The sequence below is a fragment of the Hypanus sabinus genome, chromosome 28 (assembly GCF_030144855.1).
Source record: "Hypanus sabinus isolate sHypSab1 chromosome 28, sHypSab1.hap1, whole genome shotgun sequence".
Taxonomy (NCBI): Eukaryota; Metazoa; Chordata; class Chondrichthyes; order Myliobatiformes; family Dasyatidae; genus Hypanus; species Hypanus sabinus.
The window spans coordinates 24340878-24359993 of NC_082733.1; the positions used below are offsets into that span (position 1 = coordinate 24340878).

The 19116-nt window shown below is 39.0% G+C and overlaps 1 protein-coding gene across 11 annotated transcripts in view; it reads right to left on the reverse strand.

Annotated features, from left to right (window-relative positions):
* atp8b4 (ATPase phospholipid transporting 8B4) overlaps nucleotides 1–19116 on the reverse strand; it is a 302360-nt gene that overhangs the window by 16873 nt on the left and 266371 nt on the right. For all 11 annotated transcript variants that reach the window (XM_059952733.1, XM_059952732.1, XM_059952731.1 and 8 more), the window contains 6 exons: nucleotides 14985–15090; nucleotides 12556–12685; nucleotides 11042–11225; nucleotides 9717–9940; nucleotides 8456–8539; nucleotides 4905–5150 (listed from right to left, as the gene is read on the reverse strand). In XM_059952733.1, the coding sequence (XP_059808716.1) occupies nucleotides 4905–5150; nucleotides 8456–8539; nucleotides 9717–9940; nucleotides 11042–11225; nucleotides 12556–12685; nucleotides 14985–15090 (974 nt within the window). The remainder of the gene's footprint in view (nucleotides 1–4904; nucleotides 5151–8455; nucleotides 8540–9716; nucleotides 9941–11041; nucleotides 11226–12555; nucleotides 12686–14984; nucleotides 15091–19116) is intronic.

Below are 19116 nucleotides of genomic sequence, written 5' to 3' on the forward strand. Positions count from 1 at the left end.
GCATGTCTTTCTAGTTCTATCTCGGTTAACTACTTAATAGCCTCGCACCTTTAAAAATGATTTTTTTAAACCAAATCTGACTTGCTCAGGAAACACTTGCTTCTTGTATCCCTTCTCTCAGAATACTCTCCAGCTCTCCTGTACATATATCATATATCACTGTCAAATAAAGTTTCTAGTGAGCTTCTGATAATTTATGATTGTACTAATCCTCCGAAGCTGCAGTTTGCAGCGAAAATGACCAAGGTTATTCATAATGTACCAAGTTTATCATTAGAATCACTTTTTCAACACTTCTCGTCTTGAAGCATTAATTTTTCTTAGTTGGAAAGTAATTTCAGTCCTTCAAACTGTATTTATGATTCAGACTCAGAATTCAACCAGCCTTTGTGCTTCCATAATTTGGATGTAAAGTTCATGGCTTCCCAAGAACACATAAAAATTTACCCTTTCTAAAATGTGCTTTTTTTTTGCAGATTATGCACAGTGGAAGTTAAAACAGAATAGTCCAGGTAAATTCCTAAAATAAGAGACTAAATTACAAGCAGACTTCCAAGAAGTTAAACGCTTTATAAAAAGGTGCTATCCTTCCTTGTAGGTTTAATTAATTACAGGATATCTGTTTAACCTTAATTCCCACATTATTCAATTTCATAGAAACTTTAATTTAAAAGAAATATTGACAAGATGCATATCAGTATTTGTCAAAGGGCCAAGTCACATTTGAACTGCCCATTTATACATTGCTCACATCATTACTGCACCTTTGACTTGCTGTTAAAAATGTCCTTCAATATTCTTTTGCCCATCTGTTACAAGGCTTCTAAGATTAACCACTGCTTCAATCTTTTTTAAAATTCAAGGTCATATTCTAGTTATTACAGGTACTCTATATGCAATTAGCCCATTAATTTTCTTCACCAGTACCTGGAAATTAAAGAACATAAGAACTTGTATTTTTATCTTCAAAATAGCAACAATACAGTGAAATGTACAATGAACCATCTGTCCTGAGAGTGATCCCATATTTTTGCATTCATCCCCTCCTGCTCTCACTAAAAACTGTCCCAATTCTGGACTCCACCAGAAGGATGTAGTTTCGGTTCTCGCTCTCTGCTCTTTGGGTTTTTCAACATACTGATTGTCTTTGTCCTTAGAGAATGTTATCCTAATTCTGGATCTCACACAGTGGCAGCTTGTACTATTGTGTAAGAACTTCTACCAGTCAGCTATATGTGCTGATGAATATCAAACATAAGAACACAGTGCTTTTGACCCCTGAAACCAAATTAAACTGAGCCCTTCGACCTGGTCATGATCTATATCTCAAAGTTCTACATTTTTTTGTTCAAGTATTTATACTTTATACAACTTTGAAATGCCACGAAACAAAGAAACTCAATATAACCCATTGAAAATAAAAGAAGACCATCCAAACACCCTGTGTGCAGAGAGGAAAAAAAAACATACTGTGCAAACAATGAAAGCAAGCAAACAGCATTCGGAACTGAAGTTCACAAATCTAGGTATCGCTGTAGCTGTTCCTTGCATTTTCTAAAAACCTCCTGAATGCCACTATCATAACCACCTCCATCGCCACCCTTGGCAATACAATTCAGACACCTTCCACTCTCTGTGTAAAAAGGACTTGCCCTGCATATCCCCTTTGAATGCCTCTACACCTTAGAGTTATGTCTTCCAGTCTGCAACATTTCTACCCTGGGATAAAGATTCTGACTGTCCACCCTATCTAAGCCTCTCATAATTTTTTAAGCTTCCATTGGACCTCTCCCCAGCTTCTGACATAGAGTTTGTATAACCTCTCCTCATGGTTAAACCCATCGAATCCAGGCAGCAATCTAGTAAACCAGTAACGTGAAGACATAAATTATGGTACAGGAAGATGCTTTGAGTATCTTCCATAAGCGTTCAGATCCTTTTATATATCTTCTTTTCTGATCTTTATCACCTACCACCTATCAGGGATGGTGAACCCATAAGAGATGGGTCCAACTTGCTGTAAAAAATTCTCTCTCTGTGCTATGGTAATTTCAGCAGAGATTATCATTGATTAATGAATTAGAAACGCTAATTATGGACTTGATTTTAGGAAAATGGATGAATCCTGTTTATTTTTATGTGCTTATTGTTCTACTATTAATAAAAGTATAATAGGGTCAAAATTGAAATAAAGAAGCATTTTAGAAAGCATGTTCAAATATTATTAATATTAATCTTTTAAAAGGACAATTGTAACATAAAATTGATGAAGCTGCTAAACTATGTACAAGCAGTATTTACCATTATTATCACTGAATATCCAGCATTCACTCACAAATAAAAGGAATAAAAATAAGCAGAGTGAAGCCAATGCCAACTGGCTCAACCATTAACTTTCCAAATACTGATATGTACAGCAGGTCTGCGGGCTGGTACCAAGCCAGTATAAGACATTTCTGGTGATAACATCTTACTGCTCTCAGATTGTAAAAAAGTCATTCACTGCTTCACTTGGCAGTAAAGATAATCATGATGTATCTTTTTTATTATGGGTGGGTTTAAAGACTGCATGCTGCATGCCAGCTACATTTTTTGATGTGCATGCGTGCCACAGGGTTGCCACCTCTGGACTATCCAGACATTGATCTCACAGTTGAAGAAACTTCCTTCTCGACATGAGAATGAAGCTGCCCTTGCTCTACCTGCTTCCCCTTGTGACACTAGGCTTCAGCACATTACAATTGCAGAGTTATCTGTCTGCCTGCTTTGAACATCGGGTAAACATATCTTCAATATAGCAACACCTTTTCACTTCCCCACTTGTTGCCTCAAAAACACATTATTGTGTTTTCAGTTGCAAAAGGATATGATATATTAACAGCTGTCCACAGTTCATAATTTGTGGGTGTCCATGATTTCAAGGTATATTTTGTATCGATTACAATATGAGTTATTTCAGTCTATCAATATATCAGGATTTTCTGGCAGGTGTCTGTTTCTGGAGGTCACTGTTTGTACAGGCCAACTGATCATGCTTCATCATTCTTACTAGTTATAGATTTTGAAATTGATTTGATTGCCTCTCTATATTAAATATATATGCTGTTGAATAATCCTATTAAGAATTGACCTCAGACTGCTTAGTGCTGATGTTGGCTGTCAAATTTGAGCAAAGTACTCCATCTTTCAGCACCCCTGACAATAGATTAACAGGCAATTTAACCTTGGCAAATTTTTAATAGAAAACATAGCCTAAATCCAGTTCCACCCGGATACTTATCGTCAGGTGGAAGCAGTCTGAATTCTTAGCTCATGACATAATATGCTCTTGTGGCCAACAATTTGAGTGCCTTTCATAAATACATTGCCTGAATGATAACATTCATTTGAAGACTGTTAGTCCTGTTGGAAATTGAGTGACCACAACAGCATTGTTCAGCTAAGTGCTACATCAAATTTTGCCCCACTCTTCTCTCAGTAAGCATCAAATCCATTAACTCCACAACCACTATAATGGAAAAAAATAGCAACATATTATGTCATCTACATAAAAATCATAAATGCTTTATATATTTTATATATATTTCTTTTACAAATGCCACCATTGCAATCACTGTCGGAAGCTAAATGAGAACCAATTTGCCAACCAAAACAAACTAAATTCAAATGTGGCCACTTAAAATTGATCATTATCTTTCTCTTAAAAACTTACAACGAATAAACCGATGATTATTCTACTTCATTGTCCACTGGCGTTCAAATATGCATCAATAAATAAATAACACAATCTTTTAGTAGCTGCAGCTCTTTTACATAATACATTTTAGTCTTACAGTGCAGAAGTGATCCTGTCCTCCCACTACTTTTAAACCAACCTTTATTTCCATTTCTCTGCATTAAGGCCATATCCTTCTATGTCTTGCCTATTTAAGTGTCTCTTAAGTGTTGTAACTGTCTGATTCCACCACTGGTATCGCATTCCAGATATCCATCGCCCCCTGTGTAAAATAAACTTACTCTTCAAATCCCCTCAAAGAATCCTTCGTCTCAGCTTAAACCTATGCCCTCTTTTCTTTTTGGATACCCCTACCATGGATAAAAATAATATGATTATCCATGCTTCTCGTTTATCTACCAGGTCAGATTTAGATGACTGTGTTCATTTCCTCTTGGTTTTGACTGTTACTGAAGGGAAGATTAGCCCTATTTTGTGACACCAGATGCTGCAGATGAGCCAGGGAGTATTAAATTGATCAGGATTACATGGCACCTCCCTAACAACTGTGGATGGGAATTAAAAACCTGGGCAATTCACCCATTTAATCAGAATTAATAGAATCATTTTCTCCCTTTTTTGTGGCTGTCAATCACATCAAAGAAATGCTAATTTGAAAACCCAAAGACTGGGTACCATCTGAAAATTGTATGAACATGACTTTATACAGAATTAATTGAAGTGCAATTTTATATCGCGTATATGAGGTGCCTCTGGTACTAAGAAACTTTTGTCTAAGTAGAAATATATTTAAAGAAAATGAAAACAATGAAGACTATTCATTTTCTGGAACAGAATATTCCTGTTGATGGCATGCATGCTTAGTTATTAACATTCTGTGACTGAGTTTGAATTTTAAGCTTTGTAATTTTATCAAGGTTAGTGGAAAAATGGGCTTTTGTCATCTTTCTTTAACATCAGCTTGCCACTTCTTTACTACCACATCTTAAGAAAGTACACTTTTTTATAAATTCATTAAGTACACTACAGAAATGCTGGTCTTTGTTCTCAAACTTAAGAAAATATGATTTGTGCTCAATGGCTGTAATCAAATCAGACGAGAAAACAGTAGTGGCATCAAGATACCAAAAACTACATCCTGCCCAGACATTTTGAAACCTGAACTTACTTGCACGCTGACCACAATCACCAGAGATGTTGCCACGGTAACAGCAAAAGACTGATAATCCGACAAATGTTGCCCATCGTCTCTTGTTGCATCAAAAAATGCACCATATGGGACAAAGAAGAGGACTATAGAGGTGTAGACCCCATGAACTATACAGATAAAGAACTCCCGCTTATTGAAAAGCAGATTAAGTTGTCCAGGTTCATAGAGTCTTGTGTATTCCAAACTCCTCTGTTCATTGACATCCTTTGGAGAAACAATTAGAGAGAGAAAAATCACAAAGGTGAGTTCTTCACAAAGGAAAAAAGAACATTGTTGCAAAAATGACAGATATTTTGACTGGAAACAGATGCTATATTTAGCTCATAATTAATGAATCCCTGACAATTATGATGCATTTAAAAGGAAGCTACTGTACTTAGTTATGCAGAGATCAACAAGGAACTAGTTTCAGCCAGGAGCTACACTCAGTGGCCTGAACCACATAAAATGGCCAGTGTTCATGGTCTTACATGTTCATGTAAAGTAACCAATGTTCAAGGTCTTCTGCTGCTGTAGCCCATCCACTTCAAGATTTGACATGTGCATTCAGCGGTGCTCTTCTGCACATCACTGTTGTAAACCATGGTTATCTGAATCTGAATTACCATCATCTCTTGTCAACTTGAACCAGTCTGGCCATTCTCCTTTGACCTCTCTCACTAACAATGTACTTTCACCCACAGAACTGCCGCTCATGGGATTTTTTTTTTTGTTTCTTTGCTTCATTCTCTGTAAACTCTTGAGACTGTTGTGTGTGAAAATCCCAGGAGATCAGCAGTTTCTGAGATACTCAAACCACCCAGTCTGGCACCAACAATCATTCTATGGTCAAAATTGTTCAGATCACATTTCTTCCCCATTCTAATGTTTGGTCTGAATAACAACTGAACCTCTTGAACATGTCTGCATGCTTTCACGCATTGAGTTTCTGCCACGTGATTGGCTGATTAGATATTTGCATTAACAGTAGGTGTATAGATCTGGCTTATAAAGTGGTCATTATGTGTAAGTCACTAGTTTATCTTAGCAGCATACGTGTTCACTTTAGCGGCTGAATCTATCAAGCAAGGCATGTTGGACTCCATCAGAGACCAGAAGGGAGTGGATACTAGGCAAGGCGCCATTCAAGCTTTTTTATGATGTTCTTTTCATAAAATAGTTTGTTAGCACTTGGCACCTAAGCTCACACACCAAGGATGGCCATCTCAGTAGAATACTGATCAGTGGCCTGTCCCTAAAGAACCATACCCCTGCAAAAATAATTTCTTCAAAGAGAGCTGGAAGAAAACAGTTGATCCTTTAGTTTGAAATGTACAATATATATGGACAATGGTGAAGTACTTTGGTGAGGAGTCACATAAATTTCTTGAACTTGGCTTAGTTTTGGGGAAACAAGAGAATTTTTAGAAAATTGGCAAGAATTCACTATTTGATCTCCAATATACTCTATAGTGAAATCATTCAAACTGGAATGTAAAATCATAACAGTACAGATTCTTCTACCAAATATAATCATCATAAAGGAAAACTTTGAATGTGTCATGTTCCTTGTAAATCTAGTCATTGAACATACCATGAGAAGAAATAATGCAAGCTTGACTGTTAACTCTGTTTCATCTCTGTCTGGTTTAGTCTGTGTGGTGGACCTTGTATAAATTGTTCACCCTTCTTAAAATGGACAGAGGAACGTATTCCTATTTTTAGTTCTAAATGTGTTAAAATAGATTAACTTAGGTAGCCTCCTTCTTCTTTTGAATATCAAAATAAACTGCAAATGCTAAAAATCTGAAATAAAAACTGAGAACTACTGCACTAAAGGCTGCCTTAGGATAGCAGCATCCATCATCAGGGTCCCCCACCACCCAGATCATGCTCTCTTTTTTTGCTGTTGCCATCAGGAAGAAGGTACAGGAGCCTTGGGACTCACACCAGCCGGTTCAAGAACAATTATTATCCTTCAACCATCGGGTTCTTGAACCAAAGGAGATAACCTCACGCAACTTCATTTGCCCCATTATTGATATGCTCCCACAACCAATGGACTCACTTTTAAGGACCCTTCATCTCATGTTCTCAATATTTATTTATTTTTTATTTGCATAGTATGTTGTCTTTTGCACATTGGTTGAACGGTCAAGTTGGTGCGGTCTTTCATTGATTCTGCTCTGGTGATTATTCTATGGATTTATCAAGTAAGCTTACAAGAAAATGAATCGGGGTTGCATTTAGTGACATATATATATATATATATAAAACACACACACATATATAAATAAATATACAAAGTGTATATAAATATACACTTTGATAATAAATTTGTTTTGAACTTTTATAAACACTTAGCTGGTCAAGCACCATCTGTGGAAAGAGAAATAATTAATCTTACAGGTCACAGAAACTGTATAACCCCCTCAACCATCAGGCTCTTGAACAAAAGGGATAACTTATATTTCTGGTGTTCCCACAACCAATGGTTTCACTTTGAAGACTCTTTATCTTGTTACTTCATGCTCTTGTTATTTGTTTCTATTTGTATTTTCACAGTTTGTTGTTCATTGATCTTGTTTACAGTTACTGTTCTATAGATTTGCTAAGTATGTCTGCAGGTAAAAGAATCTCAGGGTTGTATGCAGTGACGTGATTGTAGTCTGATAACAAATTTTACTTTGAACTCTAGAACCTTTGTGTGATGAAGAATTTAGGATCTGAAATGATTGCAGTATTTTCTATTTTTATTTCATCCTTCATTCTGGGGACTTAGAACATAAATTACTGATAAGTTCAGAATTCAGCAAGAAGTTATTAGGTTCCCGCGGCACAATTATAATAGAAGTTACCACAGCACTGAAAAAAATTAGTATTGATCTAAAATTTGAGTATAGAAACACAGGTTCAGAGCAGAATGATCTTTAATGCTGCCTGGAACATGGTTGTAGTTAACTTAATACTTTCCTAAGTTAGATATTAATTTCAGTGAAATAACCCTGGGTTATTTAAAAAGCTCTACTTAGTATTCTGTCCAGTTGTGTTGTGAGAGTTCATTTGAATCTAGCCTCAAATAGGCCCCTAATCTCAGAAAAGTTCTAAGGGAATAAATAGCTAAAAAACAGAAGAATTCTGCAATACTATTCCAAGTTCTAAGTAAATGTACTATCAAAGATTATGTACATCACCATATACTACCCTGAGATTCATTCTCTTGCAGGCATTCGCAGTAAAGCAAATAAGTACAACAGAATCAATAAAAAACTACACATAAACAGAGACTGACAAACAAGCAGTGTGCAAAAGAAGATAAACTATACATATACAAAAAATAGTATCAGTAATTAAATGAATAAAATACTGAGAACTTGAATTCTGAGAATAGGTTGAGGAATCCATTCAGCGCTGAGATGAGTGAAGTTATCCACACTTGTTCATGTGCCTGATAGTTGAAGGATGATAAATGATCTGGAACCTGGTGGTTCAGGGCAGACACATTTAAACACCTTTATAAGTTACCTTACCTGATCAAATATACCCATGGCCAGAACAGGAAGGGAAGTATAAACTATGTTGTACAGGGTAATGAACCATTGATCATAAACAGTCTGCAAAAACAAAGAAAGCTATCAACATACACACATGCCAATAAATGCATGCCAAGTTTATAAATGTTTCCACTGTGTTTAAGAGTACTTAATGAATTTAAAGGTAGTTGAAATGCATGAGGTATTTCTTCATTTGTTAACATTTATTGTAACTTTAGAATGTCAGAAGTAAATTAATTTTGTTTACATTGTGACATAACTGGAATTGGTTGCCTCACTTCCCAATTTATAAAATTGGAAAATGAATCTCATACATTTTCAAACACATATAAAATTAACTTGCCCAGACATCTTGTTATTCTACATGTACTTGCTGATTCATCTTCAATGAAAAACAGAACAATGAAAAACCTGGATACTTTCTGTGAAATGCATAAAGCCTGCAGATTTCCTCAGGGTTTCATTCTGAGAGTTTGGATTTGGAAAATCACCTCAGGAAGGGCCCCATTAAGTAAAATGCTTGGGGACTCTCTCTTGAGTTCCCACTCTCAAACCTGGTGGTATTAGACACGCTTGGTCAGCCTTTAATCTATCACTAATTCTTGGCCATCAGACTACTGATCAACTACTTTGTTCAAAACCACCCTACCTTGACTACTGACCTCTTGACTTCAACCCAATCCAATGACCCCCATCTACCAATTATCTGATTTCTACCCCAAATCCTACCAAACAGATTAACTTGCCAATCTCCTGACTCCTTTCCAAACAACAATCTCCCAAAAACTGAGACTTGCTTTGGCCCCTTCCACCAAACTCCATTTCCAAGCCTCAACCAACTTGCTGGTTGAACTCTCCTTCTACTCACTCACCCAACTAACTCAACTGGCTCTAGCTCATGACTTGTCTAATAATTCTTCTTGTCCTCAACTCTCTCCACCCTTGCACCCAGCTCTCTCTTACTTGTGCCTACCACTCCAATCCAATTTTACTTGACAACTTACAAGGGCGAGGGCTTTCTGGGACAGACAAGGGCTGGGCTTTCTTAGTGAAAAACCATAACGTATACTGCCAAATCTTTGAAAAGCAAAAAAAGTTCATTGATATGTCTCCTAAATAGATGCTATTCATCTCCTTGGCATCCTGTCAATAGCACATGTCAAAAGCTTATAATCTTGCTCAGCAATAGGTAGATACATTGACCCTGGGGATTTAAGGAAAATGTTCAACTACTAACCTGTGCAGAGAAGCCACAGAAGAAACCAAACCAGAAGTGAACAAGCGTGAATGCAAAGTTCTTGTAGAAGAAGTAATAGAGGAACTTGCACATCCTTAGATAGGACCATCTCCCATGGACCAACAGAAGCCTTTGAAGATATCTGAACTGTCCAATCGAATAGTCACTAGCCAGAACAGCCTGCATGCCTTCCTGGCCACTGATGCCAACTCCTATGTGGGCAGCTGTGGGCAAAGGGGACATATTCAGTGCCTGGCACATTTTGGGAAAGAATAGAGATTTGACTATTAAAAAAATACCTGGGTTATTTCCAAAACTGAATTTTAACAGGAAAGGATAAACAAATTCTCTGGTATTGACGAGTCATTACATTGGTATCAACATATTACATGTTATACATTTTAAATCTTTCACTATAAGCAAAGTACTTGAAAAGCTTACAGAATAAATGCATCCCTATTAGGCAAAATTTTTTTTTGTTAAAATTGATTTACCTATTTTTTTCCGCTGAGCTGATGGAAGTCTTTATAAACAACTTATTAGATTGCCTACCATAAAAACATGGGGTCCCTCAACATTTGGTCCAATTGCCACATAACAGTTATTTAATCTGTGGTGGACAGGAAGGATGAGAGCTTCAGAACAAGCTGATCAGGTGACCTCCTCTCATCATTGCTCATTGCTTTGAGTTGCAAACATCTCATATATTGTAGAAAAATTCTGACAAAAGGCAGTGACTATTTGGTCCATTTCATTCATGCAGGTTGAAAAGGAGTTACTTTAAATCCAACTTCTGGCACTATGTCTACAATCTGACAATCAGGGCTCTTCAAGTGCAAATCTAAGTATTATTGAACTGTGATGGGAGTGCCTGTATCCATCACCGTTTTCAGAGAGTGAGATCCAGGCTATTACTTGCTCTAGGTAATAATATGCTTATTTATTTTCCCTATATTCTTTCTTTATGTCATTCCTTTATCTGTGTGCTAAAAGAATGAGGCCCCTCCTATTTACACTTCCTAGGCTCTTCATATTATACGGCTTAGTTATGTTTTCCTCCACCTCTTCTATTTCACAGTAATCAACCCCAGCTTATCCAATCTTTCTTCACAGCTACTACTTCCAGTCATAGCAACACCTTTGCAAATTCCTTTACAGCCCCTCCAACACATTCACATCTTTTCTTCAAAGGTGGCGATCGTAACTGCAGAATTGTTGGAAACCGTCTTAAATGCATTAAATAAACTGACAGTAATAAAATGGAAAGAAAAGAAATGTCTGTCTTCCTGACTGGAGAATTGGAGTAGCATGGTGACTTAGCTTACTTTTAATCATGCTGACGTCATTGGCTCCATCGCCTATTGACAAGGTGACAGCTTTCTTGGACATTTTGACCAGCTCGACTACCTGAGCCTTCTGTAATGGAGTGACTCGGCAGCAAATTACCGTCCTGCACAGGCAGGCTAACTCAAGGAACTCTTGCTTCATCTCTGCTTCCAGTGCGTGCGCCTGTTACAACATCGATACAAGAAATGAAGCCAAATTGTTTAGTTTTTTTACAGCTGGAAGTAATAACACAACACATGGTTACAGCTAAAGAGCTGGCACAATGCTGCATGGTCTGAACAGCTCATTTTGAGGTATGGTGTATTTTTTGATTTTACATAGAAAAATATCAACAGAAAAAGGATGAAAAAAAAACATTCTTTACTTCAATTATGGACTTTAATAGACCTTAATCGAACTGTCCAGCCTTTTAGAGAAGTTTACACATCAAGGTACAGCCATGGCACTTGCATGGCCCCCAGCTATGCCTGTCTTTCTGTTGGCTACGTAGAACAGTTCTTGTTCAGATGATCAAACTGGAAAAACAACAGTTCGTATTCTGTTTGATAAGAACACTATATTTTTCAATTTTAGTTAGCTCTCATGCCACTGCTCTCTCCCCACATGCACATACCTCTCTACCCAGTTCTCTTTCTCCCAATCCTGTTCCATTTTGTCATCATCTCCTCATCAGGTTCCAACAACCACCTGCCAGCCTCTATCCCTCACTCCCACCTTCAATGTGCCTTGGTCAGTAAATATTAATTGTTATACTGTCCTACTGAACTACAATTTGCACAGTTCCTCACACATGCACAGGTAATTTAATTTGTAGGCCAATTTAAATATTTATTGAGATACAGTGTGGAACAGGCTATTCCAGCTCTTTGAGCCACACCGCTCAGCAGTTCCTCGATTTAATCCTAGCCTAATCATGGGACAATTTACAGAGACTGACTAACCAACCAACTGGTGTGTATTTGGACTGTGGGAGAAAACCTGAGCACCCAGAGGAAACCGACAGGGTCACAGGGAGAACGTGCAAATTCCCTTCAGGCAGCAGTGGGGATTGTTTGCTCATTAACTAGTGAGTGTTCCTCAAAGTCCTCTCCTGATTGCATTGACGGCTTTCAGGGGTTCCGGTTCCTTACCAGTTGCCCTTCTGTATTTTACTTAGAAACCTATATATTCACATTGCCAACAAGCAGCATTACACTGGCAAAGAAAAGGGAAGGAGAAGGTTATTTTTTAAACAACTGATGTAAATGTTTTTACTCAAATCCAAACAAGCACTTGACAGAGTCAGTACGGCAGTCAGGATAGGAAACTTGACCAACTTCTTCCTTAATCCAAAGGCTAAAACCAATTATCACACCCTTGTTATTTTAGCTGAGAAGAATTCAGCATTATTGGATGATGACCCAGATAATTTCCTTGTCTCCATTTTCAGCATTAAATTACTTGTATGCTAAAGGACTTGCATATAAATCCTCATGACACACTTTACACTTACTAAACTGTGCCCGTTAATAATCAATGCGAAGTCTCCCATAACAGTTTCTTCAACAACTGAAGTCACATTCTTTTCAGAGAAAGCGTGTCCATTGCAAATAGGCTTCCCCATCATTTGCTCTCTTGCTGTCCTAGAATGCAAGGTAAATTCTTTATAAGTACTTTATAATTGTATATGAAACTCTGATTTGCACTCTACCCCAGATATTCTGGTCAGTGTTATAAAAAGACTAGTTGGCAATTCTAAACTTCAGTACATTTACAATACAAACTGGACCCTGTCAGGAGATGAGAGCTTGCACTTCCTCTAGCTTCACAAAGGACAACAAAAAAAACCCTAAATTTCCCTGGCAATTATTCCTGCAAGAGGCCAAAGTGCTATGTCTGCCTATTCACCTCCTCCCTCACCTTCATTCAGAGCCCCAAACAACCCTTCCAGCAGAAGGCCTTACTTCACCTGTGAATTCATGAGGGTCACCTGTTGTATCCAGAGCTCACAACATGGTCTCCTCCACTTTGGTGAGGCCCATCATCACATGCGGACCGCTCTCTCAATCACTTCTACTCCGTCCGCCAAAAACAGGATCTCCCGGTGGCCAACCGCATTCATTCCTATTCTCATTCCTGTTCTGACATGTTAGTCCATGGCCCACTCTTGTGCCACGATGAGGGGGCAAAACTGCATATTTTATCTGGGCAGCCTCCAACCTGATGTCATGAACATTGATTTCTCCTTCCGGTAAAAATCTTTATTTCCTCCTTCCCTCTTCTTCTCTTTCCCACTCTGGCCTCTTAACTCTTCTCATCTGCCTATCCCCTCCTCCTCCTCTTTCTCCTACAGTCCACTCTCCTCCCCTATCAGTTCCTTCCTCTTCAGTCCTTGACCTTTCCCAACTACCTGGCTTCACCTATCACCTCCCAGCTATCCTCCTTCCCCTCCCCCCTCCACCTTTTTATTCTAGTATATTCTCCCTTCCTTTCCAGTCCTGAGGAAGGGTCTTGGCTCAAAATGTCGATTGTATATTCAATTCCATAGATGCTGCCTGACCTGCTGAGTTCCTCCAACATTTTGTGTGTGTTGCTTTGAACCGACTAGTTCTATGAAGCATATTCAAATAGCTAATACAGCAAATTTCAGATGTTGGCTTCAGACTTGAAATATCCGGAGCAGCGGTCCCTTATAACTTACTATGGATGTTTATGCTTTTCCCTTGAACTTCTGCAGAGACTCATTCAAGTAGTATTAGGCCCATAAAGATTACTGAGCACAACAGTCATTTATTTCCACTTAAAATACCACAATGCACTTCAGAGAAAATGTCACCACTATGGCATTTTACTGGTGTTCACAGTTTTTACGTCTTTCCTGTGGAATTTAGCTTAAGGCAAATGTTCTTCACTTATAATAAATTTCACATGAAGCCTTTTGTAAATTATAGGTAGACTAGACTGCATAGAATCCTACATTTTCACCGTGGTTAGAATGGGGATGGAGTTTAGGTACAGATAGTGGGAAACGGAATGGAAGAAATTGAGACGACCTGTGAAATATCAGAGTATTTTTAATGACATGAATCGAATGACTTTTCAGAAGAAGGTCAATTTAAAGACATAATTGAAAAGGACAGATTCAGACATTTTCAGTACATTAGCTTTTCAAACAGAAATAACTGAGGTCAAGGCCAGTGGCTCTTGTAAGTGAAAATATATATTTGAATTAGATGCTGAATTGTGGGTAATAGGGGGAAATGGAATTTGTTTTGTTTGCTTTACTAAGAACTTTGCAAGTCTATTGGATCATAGGGTCACTTTCTACAAATATTTGCCAGCACATGTTCTTCCAACAAAGAGAGCATCATTGAGACCAGAGACGATAGGTCTGTCAGCAACTCAAACTATTTTTTGGCACATGTTAGAGTGGAGCACTGCCTCAGTAAGAGACATGTCTGTTACAAATTCTGCTGTAGTTACTCTAATCGGTTCAGTGGCATCAGCCACTGAGTACCCAATATCTTGTGAGAGCGGGCACCCATTGTGTTGGGCGTCCCTTCCAACACAATGAACACACAAGATGTGTCATATCCTCTTCTTAACCAGTTCCTCAGAGTTCAGGATGAGTGTCTTCTACTCCTGATCAGTGGGTTCTGCAGTTATTGTGCAGCTTGAGTTTTCTTCCAAACGTGTGACTGCTTGATTACCTGATCAAGCTAACAAGTTGCTTGTTCAGAGTCTGATGGGACCAGTACCTGTTTAGCATATGTTTTCTGTTATTTTCCGTTTTAAGTTTATGGGATACATTTTGGGAAAAATGATGAAAAATAAACAGAAACAATGCCAACCATAATTATAAAATATGCCATTTCTTTTAAAAAGGCTACGTAATAAATCCGAATGAAGTGTGTCACATAAAAATAATTAGTATTTGTTTACCGGATTTCTTTATGGACTTCGAGAACAGTGCGGCCGGATATTATGAATATCTCATTCATGTCATCTGTTAACATGTTGCATGAGTAACCAATATTCACCGCTGTCTCTGTGGGGAAAGAATAGGAGATATGATGCTCTGACAGGTCATGATCAATGCTGCTGCCTTTTTCCAACAATCAACATATTTTCGGTTGTTCATGGAGACATTGAGACCCAATGACAAAGGTGATGGATTGATTACGAAGGAAGTCCTGGAGAACCCTAAATATGGTAAGGTTGAAATGTATATCAGGAATTAGAAGACTAGGTTTAGAACAGGGGTTCCCAACCTTTTTGATGCCATGGACCCTCCCCATTAACTAAGGAATTGAAAGGACTAAATAGGGTGGATATGGAGAGGATGTTTCCTATGGTGGGGGTATCCAGAACTGGAGGGCACAGCCTCAAGACTGAGGGGTAACCTTTTAGAACAGAGGTAAGGAGTAATTTTTTTTAGCAAGAGAGTAGTGAATCTGTGGAATGCTCTGCCACAGACTGTGGTTGAGGCTAAGTCCTTGGGAGTACTTTAAGGCAGAAATTGATAGTTTCCTGATCAGCCAAGGCATCAAAGGATATGGTACAAACTCAGGTGTATGGGGTTGAGTGAGATCCAGGATTAGCCATGATAGAATGGTGGAGCAGACTCGATGGGCAGAATGGCCTAATTCTGCTCCTATGCATTATGGTCTTATGGGTGCATGGACTCCAAGTTGGGGGCCCCCGGTTTAGGAGGAGGTCAGAGAGGAATTCATTGGAATGAGATTATACTTGATTTGAACAATAAGTAATTTTATGAGGGAATTTAATACTATGATGAGTACAGTATGTAGAATTACACAGAAAATACAGCACAGCAATAGGCTCAGTTCCTCTGTTGGCATTTATTCTCCACTTGGGTAGGAAGTGCTGCTGAATGGCCACCGTCTTTCTCTGTTTTTATTGCCTCATTCATCCATTAGCTAGTATATGTTAACATAAAGTCTGCTTTCAGCATAAGCTTCAGTAATTCATTTTGCAGCCTCACTCTGCAGAGTAGACAAAGTCTCAATCGGGTCATAGCTTAGTGAATCTGCACTGCTATTCCCTGAGCATACGTATGATACCATGAAAACCTCAAATACAGGAACCTAAATTAACTGCACTTCCAGCAAACAACTTGTGTTTTTACTACAGCCCAGAACGTCTGCTAAATTCTGCAAAGCACTTCACACAAATTATATTTGGAATGCAGTCAACTTTTTGCAGGCAAACCAAGCTGTCGACTTACACACAGCAACACTCCACAAAGAGCGGTGAGGCAAATAACTACTTAATCTGTTATAATAATTGATGAATGGCTAGTTAATTAATTAATGACAATCTGAGGCATATACAGAGCAAAGTAATTATTCATTTCATCAGAGTTGAGCTCCACTTTCTGGATCTGTCTTCAATCGTCAATACTCCTTAATCACAACAGCCTTCCTCAGAAGGTTTCACCAGTTGCTTTCACTGTAGCTTAATATACCCTGCTTCCCATGTTGAAGACTTTGCCAGCAATCAGGTGATGTGCTGGCAGTATATACACGAAGATGGAAATATCTGATGGAGAGCACTCACTCCTTACACACACCAACACTGCCTTCTAATTCTGTTGTCATTGCGCTGAGGGTACATGTTTCGATGCCTTCCCCAGTATATCCTTATAATGTGTCCTAAACAGAGCTGGTGCTCTCAGGCTGGCTTTGAGGTGACTGTCCCACCATACACTTCAGAATATTTGATTTCTTTGATAATGGGGATGTATAAATGTATGTATGTGTTGTTTGTATTTGTACTTAAAGTAAATACCTCTTTATTTTGTAATATGATTGTTACTACATTGAGGGTGCATCAGATTCTAACTTCATTTGCAGTCTTACGTTAATTTCTGGGTAATTAAAGATGGTATGTCCTGGTGCCCATTAGACAGGGTTCCTTGCTCTCAGGAGCAGACAAAGGTCGGGATTACCAGGAGTTCATCAAATAGTATGGAGCTATTATTGTGTTTTCTGGTAGATATCTTGTAAATACTGGCAGTTTTCTTTCTGCAAGTCTGATTTTTGACGTACCTAATTAATGCTCTTACACTAAAGTGCTAAGCGACTCTAGCCATTTTAATTCTTTGGGCATAACCCACACATCTAACAAAAGGATTTTTCTATAGAATTACAAAACTGTTCCAGCATGAGCTGCCATTCAGCCTATTGACATGTGTGGGGTATTGTACGGGATATAGTTTAACAACTAATTTCATACATTGAACTTTTAATAACCGCACAACTGCAATTGGAAGAATACATTAGTAACTCTGTATCAGATGGGAAGGCACTGTGACTGTGTCTGGTTAGGGCTGGTGAATCAGGGTCTGCTTTTGGTGTCAGGGAGAAATCAGGTGCCATGTGGAGGGGAGGGGCTGTTGCTTGATGTTGATTGAACTGATTGGAGCTTTTCAGTAGAGTGACAAGGGTCAACGAGTTGGGAGATCAGTTGATTGGGGGAGTTAGCTGAAGATCATGCATTTGGTATGAAGGGTGAAACCATGGGCCTGGGTCAGGACTGGAGGACATAACAAAGGAGGGAAGATAAGTATCTGGGTTAGGTCCCAGCCCTGTCCTAGGACTTACTCAGTAAAGGTAGAAAGGTGCCAAATGGAATTTAAACACAAGAGATTCTGCAGATGCTGGAACCCAGAGCAACATACCCAAAATGCCGGAGGAACTCAACAGGTCAGGTAGCATCTATGGAAATGAATAAATAGTCCATGTTTCAGGCCAAGAACCTTTATCAGGACTGGATGGGAAGGAGGGAGAAGCCAGAAGAATGGGGAGGAGATGGAGGACAAGCTGGAAGGTGATATGTGGAAAAGGTAAGGGACTGGAGAAGAAGGAATCTGACAGGAGAGGAGAGTGGACTAAGGGAGAAAGGGAAGGAGGAGGGGCACCAGGTGATAAGCAGGTGAGGAGAAGAGAATTGGTAAGGGGGAGCCAAAGTGGAGAATGGAAGAGAGAAAAAAAATTACCGTAAGGAGAAATTGATGTTCATGCCATCGGGTTGGAGGCTACATAGACAGAGCATGAGGCATTCTCTACCCTGAGAGTGGCTTCATCGTGGCATAAGAGGACTGGCATGTCAGAATGGGAATGGGGATAGGAATTTAAAATGACTGACGACTGAGAAATACCATTTTTTGTGGATGGAGAGGCAATGCACGAAAAGGTTCCACCCCCCCCCCCCCACACCAATTTCCACTGGATCTCACCAATGTAGAGGAAGCCAACTCGGGAGCACCACATACAGTCGATGATTCGCCACTGAAGTGTTTCCTCACCTGAAAGGACTGTTGAGGTCCAGAATGGAAATGGGGGAGGAGGTGAATAGAATTTAATGTAGACAAGTGCACTCTGGGAAGACAAACCAGGGTAGGACTTATACAGTGAATAGAGGGCACTGAGGAATGGAGTAGAATAGAGATCTGGGAATACAAATCCATAATTCCTTCATAGTACTGTCACAGGTAGATAGGGTTGTGAAAGGTTGATATGGCATTACTCAGCCAGATTTCCAATCTCCCTCCTATATGCTGATTTATCACCATCTTTGATCCAGCCAACAACAGTGGTGTCACAGCAAATTTAAATATGGCATTGGAGCTGTGCTTAGCCTCGCAGTCATAAGTATAAAGTGAGCACAGCAGGGGGCTAAGCACTCAGCCTCGTGGTCCACCTCTGCTGATGTGAATTGTGGAGGAGATGTTGTCGCCAATCTGAACTGAAACTGAGGATCCAATTGCCCAAGAAGGTATTAAGGCCAATGCCTTGGAGCTTATTCATTAGTTTTGAGGGGATGATAGTATTGAATGCCAAGCTGTAGTCGATAAAGAGCATCCTGATGTATGCATCTTCACTGTCCAGATGCTCCAGGGTTGAGTGACGAGCCAATGAACTGACATTGGCTGTTGACCTGTTATGACGGTAGAGGATCAAGAGTGGATCCAAGTAATTCCTCAGGCAGGAGTTGAAATGCTTTATCGCTGACCTCTCAAAGCACTTCATCACAGTGGATGTAAGTGCTA